Below are 27632 nucleotides of genomic sequence, written 5' to 3' on the forward strand. Positions count from 1 at the left end.
TGGAGAAAACTGCTATTCCTGCTATTCACTCCTACGTGTTTTCCTTTTTCACAACTGATTTTTCAGTGCTCTGTATAAATCAGTATGATCTGTTGTATTTAAAGCATTTTATGTTCTTTTCCATAGGTTTAAAGTATGCACTGTACTGGGGTTTTTTTATACAATTGGCAATCGTTTGCTTACTGGAAATAAAAATTTGAATGTTCTTGCTATGGTAGGTAAGCTACTTCATTACAAGGAAGTACAACATGCTGGAGTTTTATTATAAACACCCAATAGATAAGAAACAGTTAATTAAGAATTTGCATTATATTACACCACATTTTGTAATTATTCACCTTGTATCCAACAAGAAGATCCTGACAATCTTGAGAACAGCCGCTAACTTTCTTACTGAGGCATTCATTTATGTGGCAGCTTTTCTCATCAGATCCATCACTACAATCTTCTTTGTTATCACAAACATCCCTTTGAGGAATACACTTGCCATTTTTGCACATAAAGAAAGAGCTGTTACATGACTGCTCTGGAAAACAAAAAAGAGAACACAACTTGGTGTGGTCTATTAGTATTTGGAATGAATTTTCTCATGGATCAGCTGTAATGTGTGCATGTGAGATGAAACAATTGTGTAAAAATTGAATATTCATTTCTTACTGAAAGTATTATAATACCTTTTTACTTTCCAGTGTCTTTAAAGGTTATTCCTCTCCTGGAAAATGTATGAATACTTCAACTTATTACTCCCTTCTACACATTTGTTTTTATATAATTGAGAATACTCTACATTATCTCTGCACAAAATATAGTTCTACAGTTTACAAAACTTAAAAAAGTGGGGCTTCTCTCCTCTGTGAATGCTGAGGTGTTTAGTAACATGACTGACTGAATTCTGATGCATTCCTTATCTGAGGACACACGTACATGTTTTTTCCCTGTTTGGCAAAACTTGAATATGTTGTTTCAGCTACATTCAGGTTCTTCAAATCAGACTTAGAACGCTTAAATATACAGCAGGTGTGTTGCCTTACCTCAAAGCAAATGAGTGATTTCCATCAAAATTGGTATAAAGGACTGGGCTACTGTGCAATAAAGTCATAAGATCTAGACAGAAGAATTGGTCTTTCAAAAAGCCACAGAAGAGAATATCATATGCAGACCAGGATTCATCTACTTCTCAAAAGTCAGTCAGACCTCAGCAAACTTATTTATGTCAGTAGAAATTATCAATAAATCCAATCACATTTGGTCAGTAATTTACTAATAAAAATAAACCAGTGTTTATTACTTTACACAACAACTTTACATCCCCTTTTGTATGATCTACTTCTGTGTGATGAGTATATCAGATATAGTAAACATTTTCAGGGCAAGCTAGAAACTTTGGCAATTATCACATTAATACCATCTTATTTTAGTACTAACAGAATTTATGCATTAAGGAACCAGCAGCCATCTTATGCCATAAGAACTGGTGGCTTCAACATTGCGAATTGATGTTTTGGATGCTCAGGACTGAAAACACATTCTCCTTGCAAGGCATAAGGAATATCACCATGAAGGCACTGGAGATTTAAGCTACGAGGTTTTACATTTGCCTATCTACAATCCTAAACCTTTGCTTTCCAAAAAGAAAGGACACATGTTATCAAAACAATTAAATATGAACCTGAACTTTTGCATTTTGTGTTTATAGGTGCTTCATCAGAATGGTCTGGGCAGTCAAAATCACCATCACATTGCCACTGGGAATTTAACAGGCATCTTCCATCAGCACAAGTGAACTCTCCAGGACGACAGTGACGATACCCTAGAAATACAGCAATCAATGACTTCATACTTTGCTTCATACTTTCGACATAAAATTTTGTGTATACAGGGCAACGTAAGTAAAAGTATCTTTTGTTCTGAAAGGAGATACAAAGCATTATATGCTTATACACAAGTGTCTACCAACAAAGAGAGAATTCAATTGTCTCTTACGCAGCACAGTATAGTCATGAAACAATTTCCACATATATAAAACATATTTATGCAGCTCTCAATCATAAATACACTTTCTTTTAGGTGTAATTTAACTTTTTGCTATTATGAGGAAATGGCTTTCTAACAGACATTTCAGAAATTACTATACCCAGCAAATATTTCTGCGATATGCTTACTACGATATGCTTTCCCTTTAAAACATGCAGAACACTAATCACTGTAACCACACTAAACATGCATTTTCTAAGATGGCCACAAAATCAATACATATAAAATGTATACATTTTCAATGTTAAAAATGGATTTCTAACAGAAAATTATAATATATAATGAAGTAAAGAAACTACAGAGAGGCATTTGCTTTTCAGAACACAGCTGTTTAACCTGGAGTTCAAAACCAACAAAGCAGTAGAAAAATTTAGAAAAGTCAGCACAAATTTGTTTTTTTTCTATTCTATTTTGAAACCTGAAAGTTGAAAAATTCCCAGAGGGAAAACCACCTTCTATTTGTAAGATATTTACTTGTAAGATTCATTACACTAAACCAACTACTAAAAAACCTATGTTCCTGCTTGGAAAAGAGAAATGTAACTTTTCCTGTATTCTATGTGTATAAATTCCACCTCAAATAATCTGTAGTCCTTTAAAAGAGCCTTGAAAGCAATCCTTGATTTAGTTTAAAACTCAAGAAAATGTATGAAGAAAATATGGTTATAAAGTAAGAATTACATACGAACACTCATTCTGACTATGAAGAATGATTTTGCAACTGTTTTGAAAAAAATCCAAATCATGCTGAATTATGTTTAACATTCTTTTCTCTTGAAAAAAATGCAGATTTTAAGCTCAATAAATTTGATTTTTCCAAGAAATATATCCAAATTATAGTAACTACTGAAGCTTTAACTACTGAAGCTGTGAACATCTGAAATGAGCACTGATAACTTTCTACTGTCTAGAAGTAGAAAGCTAATATTCATTCTTTTTTTTCTAATTACTGTATTTCCTGCTATCTAGTAGAGCCTTTTTTTCTGACAGCAGATGGAGGCATAACATTTGACTGTCTGGGATGAGATATCCATCTACATCAAGAGCTTTAAACCGCTTGTATATCTTTAGTTTTCATTTAGAAATGTGTTAATGTACTATTTTCAAAATGCAATATGTTATTGCATCAATTACAAACATTACTTGGAATTCAAATAATTCTGTGGTCTTGTGAAGAAGTTCTTTTTCCTCTTTTTTTACATAGATCATGCTTGAAAGAAGATAGGCTGGCTTGATATGGAAAAAAGGTTAAGTTTTTTGTTTGTCTGAGACACCTTTGAGTGCAAGATTTTACAGACCAACAGTTTTACCTCATGTCTGCAGCATTTCACAAGTATGTCATCATCAGAAAGGTCATTACAAACGTGCAGAACAAGGGCTTCAGCTTAATATTGCCTCTGCTCTGGATGACAGGACATAAAGAAGCTGGAAACTGAAACCAGAAAATCCTTCCTATTCCTGTATTTGTCTTTTGATTAGCCACATAAACAAAGTATTTCATCTTCTTGATGAAATTTCATATTCCTGAATACAGCTCCTACTTTTTTTTTTTTTCTTCTTATTTTCAAGAACATAAGAAATACCTTATCGGATGAGATAGTGGCTCATGTAGCTGAGTATTTTGTCTCTTACAGCAGCAATAGGAGCTGCAATTTAGGAAGACTGTATTTTGTTCTCATGCTATCCCCAGCTTGAATTATTGCTATTTTTCCTTTACAAGTAATTAATTATTAAGATTTCATTAAAAAGACAGGATCATACAATGGAATCAAAACTTGTATCAAAGAAATTTTCAAGAATTAGAATGATTGTGAACTTTTAAAATCTGTTTAGATGCAAATTCTGATACAAGTAAAAACTGGTTACTCCCATCACCAGTTCAATTTTTATATTATATCTGAATAATACTCTAGAAAAAAACAAGAAAATAGACTTTTCAATGATACAGATGGAAAAAAAAAATCTAGATTTTTAAATGGATTCCCTCAATACAGCTTTTAGGAATATATTTCAAACCAAATTTCATCCCATTCAGTAGACTGCCTGCTGAAGAGTATCTCTTTTTTTAATATCAAGATGCAAAGCTCTAGCTCTAGAACCTAGTAGAGCTATGATCAGGCTACCTAGTTTGCAGTCAAATCAGAAATCACAAGTATAAAATCTTGGTGAATTACGTGGTTTATTTTTACATCCTGATAACACCTTAAAAAGTGTGATTTGGAATTTGATTCCTACTCTCTCTGAGTAGTTCCCTTTCTCATAAAAGAATGTAACCCTTTCCTAAAATTACAGTATAATGAGTTTACCATACTAGTCACACACTAAGGTGTGTATGTGATTGCCAGCTAACAGAAAATTGCATTGGAGCAGTGTAACACATAACAAATGTTGCTATAGATTTCAGTTTACAGAGTAGAAATTAAATAGAGCCAGTGCCTAAAGGCAGGTCCATACTACAATTAGATCAGGAGTTTGTACCTCCTCTGCTTCTGTTGCTGTTTCCTCCTCCCGTCTCTTTCCAAAAGTTTGTCAAACTATCACTATTTATTTGTCAGTATTTTAAGGGACCGTGCATGTATATGATGTTATAGAAAACAAATGAAATACACCAGCAAGAAAGTATAAGCATGCAGAAAAAAATGCACCTATTTCCAAAGTTTGTGACTGTTTAGTTCTAAATACTTATTTAGGAATTGAAGACTGCTTCCAAGTAAAATCTGATCAGAAAGGTTCTCCTACTCCCTCACCATTCAACTTGATCACATAGTGCTAAATAGAGGAACAAACCCCAAATGAATCACTTCTATAGAGAGTTCTGGCACGCATCACCTACTACTAACAGAGGAAATAGTTTACAGTTTCATTACCATGCAGGTCCACTCTCACGGCCTCATTTTAGCAGAAGGGCCTAGATCACCACATCTGTTAAGAGAGCAACGTGAGTAGAAGAGCACGTGCTTTGAACCTGGCGGGGTGGGTACACCAAGTGGAGCTACAGCCCTCTGTGGATTAGTGGGCACGTGTGCTAGCACCCCCGTGTCCTGCGCCGGGGCAGAAGGCACGCGCAACTCTGCTCTCTGTCTGTCTGCGTGTTCAGAACTTTGGGGGATGAATTATACAATGGTGTTTAAAAATGCGTAAGATCTATCAACATTTTGCAGGTGTGGTTTACCCACTGTGTTGCTGCTCTCGATACTGAATGTTCACCGATTGCCAATTAGTTATCTGTCATTAATAAACCAATAACCTGCTTTGATCCCGATTTGGTTTAAACTACATGAACTATGCAGTTTTTCCCTACAACAGCTTATTGTCGCAAACTGCTCCTTTCAAAACACCATGTAGTTTACGTAAGTGAAAAGCAAATGGAGTTTGCTAGGAAAGGCATGTTTGTTCCCTTCTTTCTTCAAGATTCCAGCAGCCTACGCTGGCAAGCGGTGTGGCGCAGTAAGGGAGGAACAGCAGGATGAAACAGCTGGTGATGAGAACCCAATATCCACACTAGATGCATTTCAGGATTTTACTTCACACTAGCTCTCTTCTGCTCCTGTGGACTTCGTACCCACTACTGGCTGAAGTATACCAACTGGCTCAGCTTCAGAGGTTTTTGATGGTTTTTCTCCTGTCAGTTCACTTGCTTCAGCACCGCTCCGTGTGAGCCAAAACACAGGACGTGGGGGTGAGCGGGAGATTTGTTTCAAAGGTACTCTCCTGATCTGACCTATCTAATGTCGATGCGGCAGGAATAGCTGTTGCCTCTTAAATACCAGCCTACTTCTGGTGAGCATAGAGAGAGAAAAGACAATTTGGTGACTGCCCAATTCATCACAGGAGCAGATTTCTTCCATATCATATACAGTTCTAAGTGATATTGATGAAATCTGTTCTTTATGTGACCAGCAAACAAGTAAGTTCTTATTTGCAACATTACATTATTTTCCTGAAATGTTCCATTACATGTTCAACTCAAACTTTACATGAAAAATTTTACTAAATGCAAATACCAAACATGCTTTTCCTTACAATCTTTGGATGTCTACTTAGATCATTTATGAATATACACTCTTCAGGTGTTGTGTACAACAGAAATGCCTAAAATACATAGCTAGCTATTTTCTGCTGAGCAAATTTAATAGAGTAAATAAGCAATATAGATTTTAACTGCACAAAAGCAGGCACGATAATCAATAATTTACCTTTTTAGACAGACTATTTGCACTACATTTTTCACAAATATTACTTACATAGATGAATGTTTCTGAGTATGGCCTAGATATACTGTACACACATTCACATAATATAAGAAACCCTAAATTCATATGAATGGTGAAAATTAAACATTCACATAAGGCTTTAGTTGATACCATTTAACTGCAGTGATAATCATGACAGAGATGTTTCATGATTTGATAGAAAAAATGCATATAGAGACAAAGACAAAAAATATATAAAAAAGACACATATAATGAACAAGAAAGTATAGACTGTACATTTTTAAATTCTGTTAAATTTTATTAGCAATCAACTGTAAGTCACAACTATAGCAAATAAATTATAGCAAATAATTTGTCACTGGAGCTCCAGCTCCAAGTTAATACCAAGTTGTATTCATTAATGCATAATTTAAAAGTTAACATTAAAACAATTTTAAAAAGCCAAGAGCTTTCTTTTTCAATAGTGACTTAAAGTAAGGACCTTGCAGAAGGCCTTACAGTTAACAGTCTGAAATTTTTCTGTTTACTCTACTTTTGTTATACTTGCCACATTCCAGAGATTCATCTGATCCATCTCCACAGTCATCATCATGGTCACATACAAACTGTTTGGGAATGCAGATTTTGTTATGGCACATGAAAGCATTCTCATCACAGGTGTTATTAGGAGCTAAGGAAAATACAGTACATAAAAATAAATGAAATTGAGAACAGTAAGATATACAGCCATTTTCTTACAGAAAGATGAAACAAGAATTAGTTAGTCTGAGTGGTTTCAATGGAAATAACCATAACTTTTGAGTCATACAAAGAACACCGCACAATTCAATAGCAGAAAAAGTTACTCGTCACCACAAAGATAGCTAAAGAAGTCAGGATAGCTAAAATCTCATGTAATGCAAGACAGAAAGGGTTCAGAAGTTGGTGGTGCCTACAACTAACCTAAGGTCTGCCTCTGAGGAAAAGAACATTTGGGTAGTACAGGTGTCCTTCCTATGTTATTCTGCTTCTGAACGAAAGCTCTTTAAAATCCATAAATACTCAAAATATAACTCAGCATAGAAATGGTGATAGAATATACATTCAGTGGAGAGAACATATGTCAATATTTTTAACCTATACCATTTTTATATACATTAATAAAACAAAACCCCTAATGAAACTGCTACTGAACTCCTGGCACTTTTAATAGAAATGTATTTCAGAAGACTGGAAGTAATAGTTTATAGGGCAAGAGATGTCAAGATCTGAACAATTAGCCAGAATAAACTGGAGACAGAACTGTATCTCCCTTTTTGATGCACAGCCTCCCTGACATGCAGCAGCATTTTCCTCAGGAAGAGCAATAAAACTGCATAGTCGATAATGTGCTAATTTTCATTAGGTAAACATGCTGTATAATGTCTATGACGTGACACACATACTGATCTTCAGCTGGTGTGCCTCAGTATGTATTAACAAAACCTGAAGATGGTAGGCTGATTAAAATGTTGAAGAAAACTGGTATGTATGCTCACATGTGGTTCATCAATCTTTACTAACAATCTTGACAGTGTGAGGGTTATGATACTACAGACACAAACAGCATCTGGATATTGTAAAGGCAAAAGCACCAAGAAAAGAAATGCTATACATTTTTAACATGCAAACATACCACAGCCTGCTGTCGACAGTTCATCACTCCCGTTAGGACAGTCTCTTTCACCGTCACAGAGCCAGTGTTGGGGAACACAGGCATGGGAGCCTAAGCAACTGAACGTATCTGCTGCACAGGTCACTGAACCTGAAAAAACATTACATGTGAGTCTTGAACACGTTCTAACTGATAGCTTTTTTTAAAGTAATGGCTAATGACTGAGTAAGGGATTTTTATTTTAAAATAAAACTTGAAGCTTTTGATCTGCACAGTATGACAGACATACTGGCTAAGACTGTATTTTACAGTAAATTCGACTATCTGCTATTTCTTTTATTCTTTTTGTTTATTCAGTCTCTTAATTTTCTGCAAGGGAATTTAGTTTACCATACTTCATGAAAACTATCCAGCAGAATAACTTTTCAAACCAATTGGGGTCTTTATGTTTGACTGAATGTTGGGACTGACCGAACAAAGGAACTAATAATGTATGTAACCTGTATAATCCTCACATCACTACAGTCTATATGCTATACTCTATACCAGGAGGTTAAAGTTGCATGAGTCAGCCCCGTGTAGAAGAAAACAGTGTGTACCAAGTAGAGTAGTGGTGGGAGTAAGAAAATATCTGACAGTTCTAACGTGAGTAACTCAACATACTTTTTATTTGACTATTTTTTTTTTAAACAGGCTTTCCTCCAGATAAGAATATCACAGAATCCTAGGATTAATTTTACTCTGTTTGGAAGTAAACTTTTGCGCAAACCATCACTTAATGTATTCTCTTATATAAGTTAAATATACTTCACAAAAAAAACCAAACAAAAAAAAGGTATGTTGTAGTGACACTTTGCAATTTGCTGGCCTTTGTTTTCCTCTCCCTTTTTCTATTTTCTGCTCTAAGTTTCCTATTAAGCTTCAGGCCTTGATGTTTCTTAGGGTTTCACACTGTTCTATAGCAGTCCCAGACGAGGTTCTTGTCTTCTCATTTCACACCTTCTCCTTTCCCTGGGGGAGAGAGGCAGAGAGAAATCTTCCCTTTCAAACAAACATTGCCTCCAACTCCCCAGTCCTCAGCATGACCTGAATACAATGAAGAAATGTACTGTGGACGGATGTCAGCGTGAAGTTAATGTAGTAATTAAGTCATATTTTGCCATATTAGAACAGTATAATTTCCACCTTTGTCCTTTTCATTTGTTGGCATTTCTACATCTGTGTTTGATTAAGAAACTACATTAACAACCCACAACCCTGAACATAAGCTGAAGAGATTTCTTCTCTGTCTACTTAACACCTCCAGTAATGTTATCAACAATATTTTTACTGTGGTATCACACATAAAATATGGAATAAAATAGTCTTTGTTGAATGGACTTTAAGTAAGAGGATTTTTGAAAAGGAACAAATATTTAAGAGTTAAAAGTTGGAATTTTAAAAAGAAAATGTTAAAATACAGCATAGATAAGGATGGAACCAATGTAGAAAATATCATGAAATCGTGACAGTATGACTTGACACAATGTGCCTTTCTTTTGAAAAGAATTCACTAACACATTTCCAGTCAACTGAACCCCAGAATGAAAGTAAAATTTTCAATTCCTTATGAAATTTGGAAGGTTTGGGAATTTGAGAGGAACATTATGCAATAATGCTTATGATTGAATATACAAAAATTTAAAGGGAACAGGAGAAAGAGCTAGGGAAAAAAAAAAAAAAACCAAACAACTTTAGAGTCTTCAAGCACCTACCACTGAAATATAAAACGCAAATAGCGATACAGGGGGTTTACCTCAAGGATGGGAATTGGAGAGAAGTTTGGTTCTGCTTTAGCTCATGCTGGTGTCCCATTCATGTCTTCACTGATAGACTACACACAAATCATACAGTCCCCATAAAAAGGTATCTAGCTGCTAGTTGAAGATATCCTCTAATACTCTATCCTTAAAGCGCGTGCTCTTTGGAGTTGCTGTCCTTGCTCCCTTTCCACCACCTTCTTTGATCACTTGGTCTCCTTCAGTATGCATGATCCAACACAATACAGAACTAAAATTATTCTACTTACCACAAATAGCATCACTCTCATCCAAACCATCTCCACAGTCATCCTCACCATCACAAGTCCACTGCTTAGAGATGCATTTGTTTGCAGAGCAAGCAAACTGATTCCATGAACAAGATGAATCTAGGAATGACACCAGCCACTGCATTTGTTAGGTTCACAACAGCACTGCGTTCCCTGTGTTTGCTAGCATAGTTTAGGAATCTACACACCGCTCCTTTCTGTCCTCCCAATTTTAGTGTATTAAAATACTCAAACACAGTATAATCCTAATCCTGGTATTCAGGATGTTACCAGTTTGTGTAAGAGTTTGCATTCACCAATACATTTATAAAAATAAATAAATAAACAAACAAATAGGCAAATAAATAAATAAATAGTAAAACATTCAAAACATTCTAATATTTTTAAACATTTTGCTAGTGGGATGAGGACAAACACTTTAAAAACATAAGTCTGGGTTGTGTATTTTACATGGATATTATAACTATAGTGAACTGCTTTATTTTGGTAGCAGGTCAGAGACGGCACCGTCCAAATTTTCCAACACAGCCTTCCTCTTGGTATTGCAGTATTTAACTCCATCTTTGAAAGGTTTCATGCTCTTTCCTCTCACAAGAAAAGTTGCTGTGTGTTTGCATTCTGTTGTCCCATTTACACTTTTCTATACATTGAAAATAATGGCATGCTTCTGTATTTCAAAATCAGTCTGCACAGCTATTCTAAATAAATGCTAATATTATGACCTTTTCTGAAAACTTCAAATCGTCCACTTTTCCCAGACTTCTTTCTTTAAGAGTAAATTTTATTTTGTTTTAACTGATGACAACAAATTTTAATATTAACAATAAAAAGAATTTTAGGTAATGCAATCTGAATTTAAAAGTAGAGTATTGTAACAAGTACCTCCAAATGGCTAAAAGCAATAAGTAGGGAAAAAAGAATTCACTAAACCCCCTTCCCTCTCTCCCACAAAAATCGGCTAATAGGTTTTACAATATTGCATATAAGTATGTATGTGTAATAAAACCTGGTAACGTAAACACCAAGTTACACTTGATGAATGTAGTCAACACAAAACCTTCTGATTTTCATAGTGCACAGCAGTTCCTAATTTTGATGTTATAAGATATATCTATACAATGTAAACTGCAAACCAAACATGGGTCATGAAGAGAGTAACGTATAACTTTCAGTCATGTTAAGTGGTAAAGGGAAAAAAAAAAAAGTAATATACAAATTTCAGGTTTTAATTAAATAGGGAATAGGAAAACTTGATACTACTTTTTGCTGCTAAAATTTAATTCTAGAAATAATCCATTCAGTTAATCCATACAAAGTTAAGTTAAGACCAGCTCTCACTGTGAGCAAAACCAACCTGCATTGCTCCTCAATTACGTAGAGTTTAAGAATCTTAAAAGATCTGAGACAGAATGGACCCTTAACCTGGTTCACAGTTTATGCTGTATTTTATTCACATTTTGTTGTTACTTTAACTAATTATACCTGTACAGCCTCTGATGCAAAGAAATGTCTATTTTTATGTCATAAAGGTATATTTTGGTTACTTCCTGTTGGGGTTAAGATACTGATACGAACTGATTATATCTATAAAACTGCCCTAATGAGGAATTATGAAGAAGTAGTGAAATTGTTAAATACTGAAGCAATAGAAAAGTCTGTATACACACATATCTTTAGCAGAAAAAAAATTTTGACAGGGCTTTCATTCTGGCATGAGATAGGGTTTAAGATATTGGCAGCATGAAGTATTAGAGAGTTGAATCTGAAAATACAGTATTGAAGCCCTTTTTATATAGCTCTAGATTCAATCTCTGAGATATAAATGCACACTTCTTTCTGTTTTCAAAGTGCATTAGTGATTACAGAAATACAAATAAGATAAAATGCTCACCACAGTGCAATTCATCTACTCCATCCTCACAGTCTTTCTGCCCATCACAAAGCCAGGTGGTCAGAATACATCTTCCACTAGGACAACCAAAATAATTTTCTTCACATGTGGGTTTGTTTTGAACTGTGATAAAATAAAGAATGTAATGTAAAATGGTCTCTACTAGTATGATTAGGAGCCTAATACATTTCTGCTAAATTTCTGAGTACTATTGGACAGCAAAGTGTTTATGTCTAAAAATGCAAAAAAAAATACTATTTATATTATTAATTGGGTTCATACAAATTAGAAACTAGTGATAGCTAAGTAGTTTAGGGAGCTGAAATACTTCATTTATTTAGAGAAGAATCAGAGCACAGCTTCAAACTAAATTAAAAGGACCTATAGAGGAAAGTAGTTCAGTTTACAGGTTTTGAGGTCAGGCAGATCAACATTGCTTGTTGTTTTACACCAGCTGAAGAAATTGCCCCTCTGATCTATCTGCCATCATCTACAAGATAACCTAATTGTGGCAGTATTTTTGTCACATCGACTGGGATAAGCTACAAATCTCATGCATGCACTAACTAACTGGAGCTATACCACTGATGTTGGAGCCAGAGATTTAGACTGTCACAAATTAAGAAGTTCTTTTTCCTTGCCTTTTTTTCTTTGTAGAGCATGAAAGTCATTTAGTACTTTACTTTTATGAATACTTAGAAAACAGATGGGAGGAAAGAAAACATACCGTATATTTAGTTTCATGACGTAAGCACAAATATTAGTCTAATGAGTGGCACAGTTTACTTTCAAAATCTCAAGCAAGGTCTTTGCCTGGGAAAACCCAGGTGATATACAGTAGTTCCAAGCATTGGAGATCATTGAAGCTCTCTGTCAAGGTTTCTATTATTCCCTTAAGGTATTGGGGCTATCGACACTGGTTTTGCGTCCGTCCGTGCCCCCCCCCCCCCCCCCCCTTTAAAAAGAAAGTTAAAGTTATCATGTTTATGGCTTCTACAGCTGTATGAATAGAAAAAAGAATAAAGAAAGAAGTGGGATGTGTATGATGACTGGGTAGATATTAAAGACTGCCTAAGTATAGCCACCCCTAAATGAATACTTTGCCTTAATTTTCTGTAAGAACAGTGACACTGAACAAAGACTATTAATGGGAATTATCATACTTATAATAGAAACAACACTAAAAACCTTAATGTGCCTAAGTTGGTCAGTTTTGAATGAAATGGCAAAGGAATTCACATGTAGGTTAAATTGGAATGGTATTGCTTCCAAGCAAAGGGAGGAATGATCCAGGCAATTAGTCACACATTAAAATGATGGAACTTTTTGGCACACATTGGAAAGACAGAATAAAGTAATACAAATAAAGGATGATGGAATAAAATGCAACATTAGTTTACTTATGCAACATTAGTTTACTGAAGCTATAGCACACTGCCCTCAAAATCTTCTTTGGTATGGAAAAAAACCACCCTATAGACAAAGGAAATACAGTAAATCTAAGCTGTTCTGAGCTCAATGAAGCATCATATACAGCAAATTCTAACAAACTAATAGATAATCTGGAGAACATGGAGATTAGAATGGAAACTATGATTTAATATGCATCTGGCTTATAGGAAGGATGAAAGTTCTGAATGTCAGGTTGACTGACATTAGTGCTGAAGTTCTAGGTTTCTTCTGGATCCTGGTAATATTTTCATCAATAAAGTTGGCACAAAAGATATGAGAATTCTAACAGAAGTTTCTGGTGACACGATAAGATTATCATGCAGAAAAACAGAATACTAAATGGGAATAATCAGATGATGTAAATTACTAGGCAAAAATCGGATGGTATTTAACAACATAAAATTAAAGGTTTAATTTTTACAAATTAATAACATTTATTAATTAGTAAATATTTATTTTTACTAAATACTAATTCTTTGAAGAAAGAGAGGAAGACAATTACAATCTAGCACAAGTCAATTATGAAAACAAACATAAACAAAAAATTAAAATGTGTTTGCACTGATACAAGGCAAAAGTAAGACTTCATTTGTTATACCAGATACTGGTCTGGTATATTCAAGAGAGATGCAGGCTGAGATGAGTAAGGTGACACAGACAGCTAACCCTATCTTGAAAGCAGGAATTCTAAAATGCCTTGGCTTATTTGCTGTTGCAAGTAGAGAGTAAGGATGTGTTTACCAAAGGACTAAAAGGTCCTTCTCGGCATAAGAACAGATATAAACTGGAATACATGTAGACCAGAAATTAAAAGAATGCATGAGGTTATGGAAGATGATAGTAACAGGAATACTAGGAGCAAAAAATACCAGTAATTTTTAATTTTATAGATTTTTGTATAAAAGCTCAAGGTGCAGGAGAGGAGATACAGGCTTGACATGCCCAGGGTTTCTTTACAAGTGCACTGTCTTCAGTTTGATGAGAATTTCCTAGGATGGGCCTAATCCTACAAATATGTATCAATAAACCTGTGTTCATTAAAGTATTCTCATTCTAAATATAGTTTATCACTTCTTCATTTATAGGTATGTTTACATATTGTACTTATTCTCGAACTTAAAGGAGGGGTTCTGGATAATACAGGAGCAAACACATAAACACCACTCTTCATTAGGTAAGAATTTAATATTCTGAATAATTCATTGGTAAACATTAAATATAACATAAATAACATCAGCCCTGGGACTCAAGTGTACCATGATCGCTTTGTACCAGCTGAAGACAGAACAATCACAAAAGCAATAAGCCTGGATTCTACCCTGGCAGCCTATCCCAAGTACCTCAGCAAAATAAAAAAGAAAGTAAAAAAGAGTTAAGCAAGAAGAGAAATACCATCCACTAAAGCAGTAGCTAATAAAAGTTCCTGAGTGATTGTGCTGATGCTTGATGAGCTTGACATTTTAATAACTAATGTTTTACTTAAATAAAAATGATTAATGACAGACCTAACCTGGAGGAAATAGAAAGCTAGACACTACAGTTTTCTTCAGAGAAATGCAGTAGTAATTTGTAATAATTTGCATAATCTAATGAAACACAAAATAAAGACTGGTGAAAAAAATCTGCATCCAGCATTATATTAATCTCTGTATTAAATAAAACAGTATTAACTGAATAAACATTTCACAACACAATTAGAAAAAAGAACCAGAAATATAAGAATATAATTTTCAGAATGTAAAAAAGTAAATTAATTTTTTCTTTTTTTTCTTTTCCGCAGTTACCTGGGCATTTTAGTTCATCTGTATAATCTCCACAGTCATTAGATCCATCACATATCCATTCTGGCAGTATACAAAGTGAAGTTGAATTACAGCTAATAAATCCTGAAGATTTTATTCCAAGTTTATAGAAGTAAGCACAGTTTGTATTATCTGGAAAGAGACAGTAAATTACTATATCACACCTAATAGAGATTGAGAGCCTTACAGTTTGGTTTTCAGGTTTAGCTGGAGTTTGCGCAGACCATGCAGCTGCTGGTATCCAACTAGTAACGACTATGAATTAACTGCTATCTAACAAGGAATAATCATCGAACAGATGCTACGATGAAGCACAAACACAAACTTACTACAGTTCTTTTCATCTGAAGCATCTGCACAATCAATGATCTGGTTGCACTGTGCTGATTTTCCAATGCAAATCCCATCTGCACAATGGAATTCTGTTGAAGCACACGTTGAATCTATAACATATGGTTATAAAAGATGTAAATTTCTGTACTAAACAGACTCTTCAGATGCATATTATATGTAATATGTTTAAACCTTCTACCTTATAGAATGAAGCACTCAGAACACGCTGTACCTTCCATAGCTAAAAATTCAGTAGAAATATAAGGTCTTATAAACTTGAAAGCGTAAGTTTCTAATTTTTAGATTTATTTTTGGAGCCTAAAAGTCTCTATCTAGATAATTCAACCAATTTGAGATAAGCACCATGTGAGGAAGGAAGAAGCACTTTCAGGACCATCTATGAATCTCTCGGCTTTCTTTCATGTAACACCAGGTTGGTGTTTTTGCCTGTATGCTCTTCTCTCTACTCATATTCAGCTAAAATATTAAAACCCATGCAGTGCTTTCAAAAAAATGCTAGCTACATAGGGTTTAGCTATATATTGTGGAATAATTTCCCCTCCAATCTTTCTGAATTGTAACTAAGGATTTGTGTTGTCTGCTAGCTAGTCTTTACTCATTGGCTGATGCAGAGATATAAATATTCATGTTTTAAGACATAAAAAGAAAACCAAATCTGAAGTAAAAAGAGAACAATTCTAGTAAGTTTTGCAAAGGACACAAACATTGCCATGCATCTGAGAAGCAAAGAAATAGAACACTAGCTACTTCAAAGAGGAAACAGTGCAGCAGATGCAGAGAAGAAATCACCCATCTTTCAACCCTTCTGTCTGTAGTAAAGACGCGCTCTCATTTATTACTTCACAGAAGAAGCGGCAACTGTATTTTCTGAGTTTTTCATAGCCAAAACCACTCTCCTTCTAGAGGACTGTAGGTGTAAACCAAAATCGGTCTTCATATGAATCCCAACATATGCTTTCTCAAACACACCTGTCTGCACCTGTTTGGTTTTGATTTCTAACAAAACAAATGCCAGCACCTGTAATTCCAATAAAGTTATGTGCATTTTCTAGCTAGTCCTGTTTACATACTAAGTATTTACAGAGCAATACTGCAAAATCACTTTGGAAGTTAACTGTAATTTACCTTTACAGTCAAATTCATCAGAGTTGTCACCACAGTCATTTGCACCATCACATACTTTGTTACTTGAAACACAGCGACGGTTAGAACATGGCTTGAAACCCTTCCGACAGCCTCTATTTTCTGGAAAGTTAAGCACAAGCACATAATTTCATTTAGACACTTGATATATAATAAAAATAGCCTTACATTAAAACTAGACAAACATTCCAGAAAAACATTTTGAAGTAAAATGCATTTGAAGCTCCAGGAAAAGCTTCAGAAATTGTTCCTTTATTGTCCAGCAGAACAACTCGGACTGATAAACAGATAAAGAATAATAAATGAAAGCATGATGAGAAAGAACGACAAAAAATGAAAAAGGAAAGCCTAATTCCCAGTTTTCATTATCTTGTGGTATAAAAAGCCCATGTGCTTTTAATGCATTTGTTTTGACACGCTTTTGTCAGGCATGTGACAATGTTTGTATACGGCATCAGTAATTCTATCATATAGAATGACACATACCAAATTTACCCTAAAACAAATTAGGAATATATGGAGAGTAAAATAATAATAAAAAAATATTAGCAGAAATGTTTCTGGATTTCTGAATACCAATACTGTAAGTGTTCTGCTCATGTAGGTACACCATTGAAGAATGTATGAATTTTACATATGCTTATATGTTTGAAAATTCAGGACTTATTTACTAAGGCCCTAACCATTGTAGAAGTCATGCCACAATAATAAATAAATATTGTTCATTGGATTAGTTAATAATAATGAGTATAACATCCTCTACTTTATCAGATTCAGAAAACAACATACTGTATGTGACCTAGTGCATAACAGAACCACAGTTCTTCATACCTTTTCCAATGTGTACCAAAAAGTTCAGTATGGTTGATTTAAATCAGGCAAAATGTACACTGTCTCACTACAAAGTAATATAATGTCCTTCATAAAATTATGTGACAAATCCATGGAAAGACAAATTGTTGGATCTTGCATTTATATTTTTTTCAGTATTGTAGAATAAAGTATGAAATAGTTTTAGCAGCTCAGTAAACCTCAGTCTACTGACATATAAGACAACTTCTCTGGAATGACAAGAAGGAGTATTTTGAGATCCCTCACCAGCTACAGCTTTCTTATTTGTTCTCCGATGACTTTCTCTCTATTCCTTTAACCTACTCTCCTCTCCTAACAAAGTAGAAGAAACTACATGAAACCTTAAATCTTTCTTCCATGGACTGTGAATGAAATAAATGACTAAAATTAATAATAGTGACAAAGAGGTTTAATCCATATAAAAACATTGCTGACTGTTTTTTTGGGTGGTGGTGTCAGTTTTGTTTGTTTGTTTGTTTTTAAATTACTTCTTATGTCTAAGAAATACGCATACATAAATACAAATATATCAACACTTACTAAGGAAACCTAAGAAGGAATTCACAGACATAAGTCATTTATGTTTCAGTGCTTTGAAGCTGCCACTTGTAATTCAAGGGCCCTTCCCCCTAGTAACTAGCAGTGTTTTTTATATTCCAGATTCTTATTTCCTTGTCTGATGTGTTATTTTTTTTCAGATTCAAACAAGCCAACCACCTTAGTTATCTACATGTAGTTGATCTGATGGAATGTTACTATTAGTTTTACATGACATGATCAAAGCAGTTATCACCCAGATGTCTGAAAGTTAACAGGACAAAAATTGAAGTTGAAAGAAGAACAAAAATGACATAGTATCAGTTGCTATACTCAGATTGTTGGTGTTAATCTTTGTAAGGAAAAAAAAAAAGGGAGAGAGCTATTCCATTTCTTTTTTCCAGTATCAACCGTGGCTATTAAAACGGCAGAGGTGAACTCCAGGACTTAATGCAGACATTTTAATAAAACTACAGAGGTGGCAGGTATAAACGTAATGGGTGGGTTTGAAATGACATGAAATTGTTCATGTGGAAAACAGAAGAGATACCAAGGCTGAGATATGGCTATACAGACCAAGATAAAGACCAAGAGTTACAGGCACACAGGTAACAAGGAGATTTCACTTAATGTGCAGGATACATGAATTCACTAAGGTGACTCAGGGATTTAGGAAAATTATTTGAACAGTAGTGTTTTAGACACTGCAGCAGGCAAACTCAGTTGGACACAAAAAACCTGGAAGTGATTCACTTAGTGGTTATTAGGGCAAAAAAAACCCCCAGATAAGGGTAGAATCCCTTGGGAAATTTATGAAAGTAATGAGTCTAACTTCTTGCAAGATGCCGACTGATTGGTGTGAATTATAATGGTATCATTAAGTTAAACAGCAAATTGGGTGGAAAGATATCTATTACACAGTCATTTTTGTATTTTATAATTCTTCTATTTTAGTGTTTTGTATTCACAATCAGAGAAAATCTTATTAAATATGGAAAACTAAATCAAAATTGCTAAATTAAAGCTGAAAAAACTCAATTTTTCATTCTTTGAAAAAGCAGCTAGCTGTATTTTGCCTTATTTTTGTTTTAGAGACAGAAATATGAGAATATTTGAGATGCTTTTTATTAAATATAAGTCAGCTAATACATGAAGCTTGCAAGGAAAATATGTTCAGGTATAAGTAATTCTATCCATATAATGTCAGGGGTTTTTTAATGTGCGAGTTGGCATTTTCTTCTTGTGCATCTTGGTGAGCAGTTGGTATGAATAAGTAGGAAAGTCACAGAGGAACCAATATAAGCATGTATAACCAAAGTAAGAACGTGAAGGTGAAACATCTGGAAATACTTACCACAGTAGAAAAGTTTTTCATCAGACTTGTCCTTACAATGAGCAATGCCATCGCAAGTCAGCTGATAATCAATGCATTCACCATTTCCACATTCAAACTCAGAATAAATGTTGCAAGTAGAATTTTTAGCTAAAAATAAAACATATGAACATGTAATTTTTAATAGCTTTTACTCTTAGTGAAAATGAGAAATGGATGCATTTAAAATATCTCCTACGCAGTTGTTGAAAACCTAAGTACAAAAAAATCCCAACATGGTATCAGAACTTAAAAGCTTCTACAGAGCTGTGGCCTGCAAGACTGCTATACTTCTCTGTAAATTTGTTGGTATTATGCAGGATTGAGGACTGATATCTAAATAGCAAACAATTTTCAGAAACTTTATGTTGGGGTGAATTGCAAACCACAGTAAGAGAGAGTCTGTAAAAGAAAAAGACATAGCCAAATATCCAAGAGGGAACATGTAGCGAATCAACTTAAAGGCAGTGATTCTGATAAGATGGTGACTTTGTAGCTACTGTGCTCAGCTATCCTCTACCCACACATGTCTCTCCACAACCCCAGCTTGTATGCAACCGTTTCTTAACAGATGTTTAAAAAAAAAAAAATCTCTTCAACACAGCACATCCAAAAGCAAGAAGTAAACACTTACCATTACCCAGCAGTTAATTTGAACTCTCAATTCTGTTTTGTGGCACTGTGCAGCTGCTCAGTGTGCACACAGGTACCGGCATTAATGTACTACATCCAATGTTGAAGATACATCCTAACACCCAATGAAGACAACCTGCTGTTTCTACTTTACTTATTTCTTTTTAATCACAAAAAATCATTGGTAGACATGTAAATTTTTTGTGTTCTCACCTTCTTAGAGTGGATGTCTTACCAATTATTTTAGAAGAGAACAAGCTGTATGTTTAAAATTTTTACTCCTGCTTTCTCTTGCATATAGATTTTCTATTAGTTCAGTCAGAAAATAAAAAAGTGTCACAACATAGACACAGAACAATTTGGTCATGAAGTTCATGATAGTACATATATTTGCTTCATGTGTATGGTTCTAAACAAAATACAAAACTTGAGAGAAAGAAGAAGAATATAGGAAAACTCAAGAGGAAGAATAGGGAAATGATACCTAATTATTATGCTCTTTTCTTCTTTCCATTATAATTACTTCAGCATGAATTCAGGAAGAACCAATGTCTGCTACATGCAAAAGTCAAGCCAATACAAATTGAAAACATTTCTTGATTTGATTCAAGCATGAAGAAGAATAGAAAATAAGTGCTGAAAATATAGGTGCTGGACAAGGTGAGATCTGATCTTGAATATGATTTATACAGTCCTTTAAATTTTAATCAAGTTTATCGCAGCAATTATTTTTCGCTTTTTCCCCCCATTTTTTAGCACTGTAAGAACTTAGATCTTAGGAGAAGTCATTCTCAATTACATTTGTAGTTCATCTAGTTCAGCATCTTAGACTGCAATCTTTAGAAAAAGATACGGAAGAAAAAAAAATAATCAAAACGTATGTATAGTATAATCTGCCCTCGGTTAAAGTGTAACTGGAAACCCTTGTAGAGATTGCTTCAAACCCCAACTTTCAGAAACAAAGCATTTTAATGCCTTTCAAAACTGTTTCTTTGATGAGAAATAAGTAGCCTGGGTAGTATTATTACCCATTTAATCATCCAATCCTTCTTTGAATTTTACTGAAGCTTCGTCTCAAGAATCTTGACTGGCAGTAAGTTATATAGTCTAATTACACTTTGAAAGGACAGTTAATTCCTTTTCTCAGTTGGAATTGCTAACTTTCAATTTTATTGACTACCCGTTTCAACTGTGTTATAAAGAAAGAAACTTCTGATCTCACAGCTAAACTATAGTCTGTCTTGTTTCCATCCTTCCTGTGCCAGTCAACCCCAACGCTTAATGTCTAAGTCTTTCCTCTTTTTTAACTAATAACTCAGATCAACATTTTCTGCAAACATTATACAAAATAATTTAGAAGAAGGAATATTACATCATGGTCTAGATGAGGATTTAAACACGGTTTTACCTAACAGCAATTTTAAGAGCTGTAATGCTTTTGGAAAATACAAATGCCATATAATATTATAAAATAAATTATTGGACCTATGAATTTATCTGCTGAACCTCTTTCACTTCCACTGCTGATCACTACCTCGACAGGGTAAACAAACAAGTAAAAAAAAGTGCTTTAAAAAAGGTTCAACTTCAGTAAGCCGTCTGATATAGCCCTAGACAGAACTGACGGATACATGTAGATATTTTTATCTATCTCAGTAGTTATTATGATAGATATGTAAAAATCACAAGTATTACTAAGAAAGTAGTACCTTACTACCATAATAGCAGTTACGTTTTTCATCTTGGTTGTGTTTTTTTTAACCTCTTTGGGATGCCGGCAGCTATCTTACTTTCCCATCTCCAAACAAACCAGGACTTCTATTGCATTCATGAATGGAGTTCAAATCATTACACAAAATGAAAAATGTCCATTACATTTAATGAAGGCAAAATGAGGATCAGTGAAAGATTTGTCTCCTTACTGCTCTAGACATTAAGAATTCCAACTCTTCTTTGTATTTTCTCAGTTTCTAATTAATCTAATTAATCTAGGAAATGTCTATGATATAAACCTTTACCAAGTATTGAAAAACTTTTAACCTGCTACAATTTGATCTTCTTTATCAGCCAATGAGGTCTCTGCCCTGCTGTGAGGAAGTAAAAAAAACCAAATCCATTAGGCTCTTGCCAGCCTAGCAATGAAGGAAAAATTCCTTGCCAGATTCAGAGAAGGTGGCAGCAGTTAATTCCAAGTCTTTAGCAATTCCTGTACTTTACCATACTCTATCTCACAGGTAAAGGGATGGGAGGATGCTAGCTAAGCAAGTGACGGACCTGACCCACAAGACCAAGGGCAGACTGGTAGGCAATAGAACTTCAGGAAATTTTCCAGCTCCAAGAGGTCTCTTGAATGATCAAAATCAATAAAACTTGACAGTGTGGGAGGGTGAAATAAGGTGATTATATAAGCCTGGTGGTAATATTCCATCTGCAGGAAGCAGAAATGTTTGGCTTTAGTGGAAAATATTTTTTTGTAAAGTAGTAAGGTGTTAATTAATATCTTTGAACCATTAACAACCAGATTCCTGTCCATACAATCTCAATTGATCACTGGATTCTGTTACTAGACTGAAAGTCTGCTACTCTGAACCAGTGTTACAGTTTAAATTGAAATCTTTATCACTGCAAATCATCTGTAAACTTATTTGTATCTCAATTATACAGCTAGACAAAGCATTTTTTGAGTAACAGCTGTAAACGTAATACAGGTTAGTTGTACACTACTTTACTACTGCAACTTGACTCTAGATCAGCTGTATATGACCTGTTGTGAAGGGTAAGAGTTTTAATGACTTTAAACCCTCATACTTCTATATATTTGATTACAGAACCAGGTCTTTCTGTGAAATCTCAGTGACTTTGTAATGCACAATGTAAATACTTAGTTAACAACTAACAACGACATGTACGTGTGAGCCAGAGGTAAAGGTAGAAGGTGAACTATGAAGTGTGTGAAAGTGAAGGATAAAACTGTAGCAATTCACATATTTGTTTGGGATATGTTGGTAGCTACTCTATGATTACACTGATTATATGCATAATTAATGTATGCATCTGACTTTGCTTAATAGCAATATTTTAGGAAATTAAGCAAAAGGCAAAGCTATGGATCCAAAATAAACATGGCAAAAGAAACGTTAGGATTAAAATCCTAGATACAATAACCAAGCAATTAGCTTGGTATGGTATAAAACTAATTACAGGCTCCTCACAAAGCTGTGTAGCTGAGTTGCCAAGTCTAAGAATCTGGTTCTAAAGGACTAGGGTCCAGCCCTAAGGATGCCTTGAGCCAATTTAAAATCACATCAATACTTAAAGGTGTAATTCTACCCTTTACTTCATCAGTCTTCTGTTCTCACAAGTTCTCTTTAACTAGCTCTAGTCATCTTGCAGTGTCAAGTTGAATGAGCTCTGCTCACTGATCCAACCAAAACTAGATCTAAACCCCCAAAATCCTAATTCCCAGTCAAGCAAGTCAGTTCAGTCACCATTCGGTTATACAACTGTTATTGCTGGTGAAAGGCATATGGTGGGAGGGAGAATAAGACCGTCCTTAGCAGAAGCACACTTCTTGCTCCTCTTCAACTGATCATTAAAAAACAATATTCTTTCCTGTTATGAAAATACCAATGTGAAAATACTGTTGATTCAGATGTACCAGGAAAGCCTAATACCATTCTAGCATAAAAAGTATCAGTGGCATGACCAAAATAAACTCTGTTAGCAAAGGAGTAGGTTTGCAAAATAACCAGTACAGGTATGTCAATGAAGGACTACATCTCTTCATATCCCACACCAGCACAGCTCTGCATATACAGACCAGCATTTTAAAAGTGACTCTGTATCAGTAGAAGAGAAGCTACTTGTCAGGCCGCTCAGGAGCAACAGACTGCCACAGAAGAGTCCGAAGCAGGTAACTGTCTAAGCTTCTAGCAGGATGGTAAATCTTGCTAAATCATACACAAAGCTTAAATATAATTTTTTCTTGAATGTCATAGTGTCTCTCTACTGTTATGATCAAAAAATTGGATTTAGAGAAAGCTGGTGGGTTAAGCTATGAAACTGAAGCAGCAGAACAGGCATACTTGGCAGATAAATGTGGAAACGGAGAACCTGATCTATGAGTTGGGATTTCTGCCCCACAGAGGTAAAGGTCCAATAAACCACCTAAATTTGGAAGGGGTCTCTAACTGTGACAGAAGAGCTATAATAGTGACACTAACAAAGACATAAGGAACTGCATGCTTCTTCCCCAGCTTTCCCTCCATTCCAAATCCAGCCAGCTACACTTGCTGAGGGGAGAAGGACAAGGTCATGTTCCACATCATGAAATGTGGGTCATCCCTGGGGAAACAGCCCAAAGCTTTCCAGTTAATTCACTCCTGCTAAGGCACCGCCTTAGCAAAGTGAAAGAGATTTTCTCCAAATTATTAGAAGAGCCAGAGGAATGCAGATTGCGTACATATATCGCATCCTTCCAAATTACCAGCACATACTTTATGTTCATAAACATCAACTCTGCACAGGGACAGTGTGCGCTAAAGAAGCTGCAATGGATGACCATATATTCTGAACCACTTCTGAACTATGAAGAAACAGTTATCTCATATTTTCTTTATTATGTACTGAGACATACTGGTTCAGAGGAAGCATGGGAAGATGCAAGAAGACGAGAATGCGGGACAGTGTAATACAGAATATTCTCCAACAAAACCAGTCTCCAAGGAGTCTGCCAACTTAAAGTGATACTTTTCCCAATTACTAAAACACCAATTCTACAAGATTAAATACAACAGCTGGTTAATAAATTACAATTATTTTGTATGTCTAGGGACATGAAATGAAAGTATTTGTACTCAAGAGAAACAGACTGCAAGTAGGAACTGTTGACTAGAACACAACTACCTAAACTAGAATTTAAGGAGAGTAGAAGTATTAATGCTTTTTACCCCCCCCCCCCCCAAAGCCTTATAAGACATAAAACAGTTAAAAGCCTGGTATGTGCTCAATGTGCCAGATCAATTTTTACAGTACATAGAAGCAATAAAATTAATGGCTTGGGCCAACTGTCTTTGCTTCTGATAGCCAACTGCATCACACCATAGAAAAGCATTGTGTCAGCTAGTATTACTTACTCACACATCTGTTATCATCTATCAGTATTCTATCCCCTCTACATGAGCAGTTCACTCGTCCGTCAGGAGTCAGAAGGCATAAATCATGACAACCTCCATTCATTTGTGCACAAGGAGATAACTCGCCTGAAAAAACAAATGATAAAAGATGAACTCTGTTTTATTCAATTTGCTTCAATGGCCAGTGTCTTTGAGAGAGTAAAAATCACCATATCTCAGATTCATGGGCAATTTATTCAAGTCTTATCAGTCAGATGAAAATGTCAGCATGCCTCAGATGCTACCATACTAAAGATAAACAAATGGAGTTACCTTGAATATACTAATTTTAAAAACCCACAACATTCAAAACTTCTGATATTTTACAGGAAATGATTTAACTGCCATCAAATGAGCACAATGTCCATAGCAGAAAATGGTCATTCAATAATTATTTACTTGGGGAAGAGGTTACATCCCATCTTTTCTTAACATTTCCCACAATAAAAATAATTTAAGAAACACCATGAAATGTTTTAACTTGGTTAAAACTAAGTCAAATTCTTCAGATGAATGATATTGGAATTAACAAAATAGTGTATCTTGCTTTGTAACTTACAACTGTTAGTATCATTCGCAACAGCAATAATGCCCATTGGCTGATGTGGGATATCGGAACGAAGAACTTTTGTATCTCCTCCTGTGTATTTACTGGAACGCAGAATAGCTCTCCTCACTCCATCTGACCAGAAGATATAATCATCGTATACAGCCAGGCTGAGAAAAGTACCTGGTCCAGATTTGACAATTACCTAAAATACATAAGTACAGAAGAGAAACATGAAACGGCATGTTGTTGCTGAACAGTAAGCTTTAAAAGTGCAAACTGTGACTCACACCACTTTATAGTTTTAGATAAACCACTTAATTCTTCTATACTTGCAGCACCTGGAAAAATGAGATAAGAGTACTTAAAATCTGTTAAAAGGATGCTACAAGGGTCCAAATTTCAGAAATCCAGGCATCTGTTCCTTAAGTAAAAAAATCAGTTTATCTAAATGTGCCTGTCAAAATACCTACTCAACACACTACCAGCTTAATAGCTCGAACAGAAAAGAGTACAAGAGGTACTGTAGCATGGCTGAAAGCCTCAAAAATCTGAGTCTTCATGAATCAAAGCGAGAAGCATGTTTCAGAACTGAAGAGCATTCACCATATCATCGTATTAGAAACTTGAACCAAAGACAATAAATGTTTTGTAAGTGCTTTCCAATTAAAAAAAATCTCCTCAGTCACCATATTAATTATCAGTTTAAAACCTGGAAAGAAAAGATGATTGCAGTTCACTATAGAGTAGGGTTTGAAAGAAAACTGCAGAAATACAATTAATTTAATCTCAGTCCTGTAAAATATTTTCATATATGTTCCTTCTTTCTATGTATCAGAATTAAAAATTTAACATGAACAGTTTCTGTTCTGAAGAATATAACACATTTTTAATCAGTTCTCTTGCTGAAAATTTAATTTTGGCTGAACAGAATTATTGGAAGGAAGTTATTTCTCCATTAGATAATGGAAATTAATAATATTCTGAACATATTTATTGCATTGCATTCTTCACGTTTCTCTGGGAACAGTGGTAACTTATGTATATGTATAAAGTGGGAACAGTTCTTCTGACCCAGGCTGGCAAAAAAACCCTGTACCTATGTCTCTGGCTGCTACTTATCATAGGGAAATTGGGATAAAACCAGAGAAAGAATATCTTTCTTTTAACAAACCAACAGAAAACACTCTTTTTTATAACCATCAATGCTCAACCTATATCTCTACTTAGGTCACTGTGGTCTTCCATCTGCTTTATGTCCCTCATCCTCTTTCCCAAAGGACCTTTTAATAATGATATGAGTTCATGGAAATCAACTTGAAATGTAGAGGATAATTATCTGCATATAGACAGCAATGTGATGAATTTGAGCTATTCATGCTGACTGCACACATGCATATAGGCTGCACTGTACATGCAGAGCCAACTGGTACAGTTTAGCCTACTTGCAAGCGGATGCTGCGTACCATGTTTTTTAAATGATGGAATGAGAAAGAAGTAGTAAGGGTCAACCCCATATTTAATAAATAAATAAATGGGGGGGGGGGGGGGAAGTCTTTCTCATCATATAAAGAATTTGCCTAATATATGGGACATCCAAATTCAATTTTGTGGAATACCCCCCCCCCCCATTTTTCCTTCTACAGCTGTGCCTTAGAGATTAAGAAGGTGCCCTAACTCTGCAGTATTCAATACCAAGTAATGCTTCAGTGGCTGTTTGTTCACACCTGTGCCAGTTCACTGCTCAGGGTATTTCAACATTTGCTAATATAAATAATTGTAGTCCAGTGCACAGGAGCATTCCTGGCCATGTTTAAATTCACTTATACAGATATAGTGTCAAAATTACTTACACTAATCAGATAATTATAACAAATTCTGCATGACTATGCACACTATATATTT

The 27632-nt window shown here is 34.9% G+C and overlaps 1 protein-coding gene across 8 annotated transcripts in view; it reads right to left on the bottom strand.

Annotated features, from left to right (window-relative positions):
• The window catches only part of LRP1B (LDL receptor related protein 1B), a 759343-nt gene that overhangs the window by 126795 nt on the left and 604916 nt on the right, over positions 1-27632 (bottom strand). For all 8 annotated transcript variants that reach the window (XM_030018329.2, XM_030018325.2, XM_030018333.2 and 5 more), the window contains 12 exons: positions 25740-25932; positions 25142-25267; positions 19356-19484; positions 16595-16714; positions 15445-15558; positions 15098-15247; positions 11862-11984; positions 9950-10069; positions 7903-8031; positions 6796-6918; positions 1670-1810; positions 339-526 (listed from right to left, as the gene is read on the bottom strand). In XM_030018329.2, coding sequence (XP_029874189.1) covers positions 339-526; positions 1670-1810; positions 6796-6918; positions 7903-8031; positions 9950-10069; positions 11862-11984; positions 15098-15247; positions 15445-15558; positions 16595-16714; positions 19356-19484; positions 25142-25267; positions 25740-25932 — 1656 coding nt within the window. The remainder of the gene's footprint in view (positions 1-338; positions 527-1669; positions 1811-6795; positions 6919-7902; positions 8032-9949; positions 10070-11861; positions 11985-15097; positions 15248-15444; positions 15559-16594; positions 16715-19355; positions 19485-25141; positions 25268-25739; positions 25933-27632) is intronic.

Source organism: Aquila chrysaetos, chromosome 6 (genome assembly GCF_900496995.4).
Source record: "Aquila chrysaetos chrysaetos chromosome 6, bAquChr1.4, whole genome shotgun sequence".
Taxonomy (NCBI): domain Eukaryota; kingdom Metazoa; phylum Chordata; class Aves; order Accipitriformes; family Accipitridae; genus Aquila; species Aquila chrysaetos.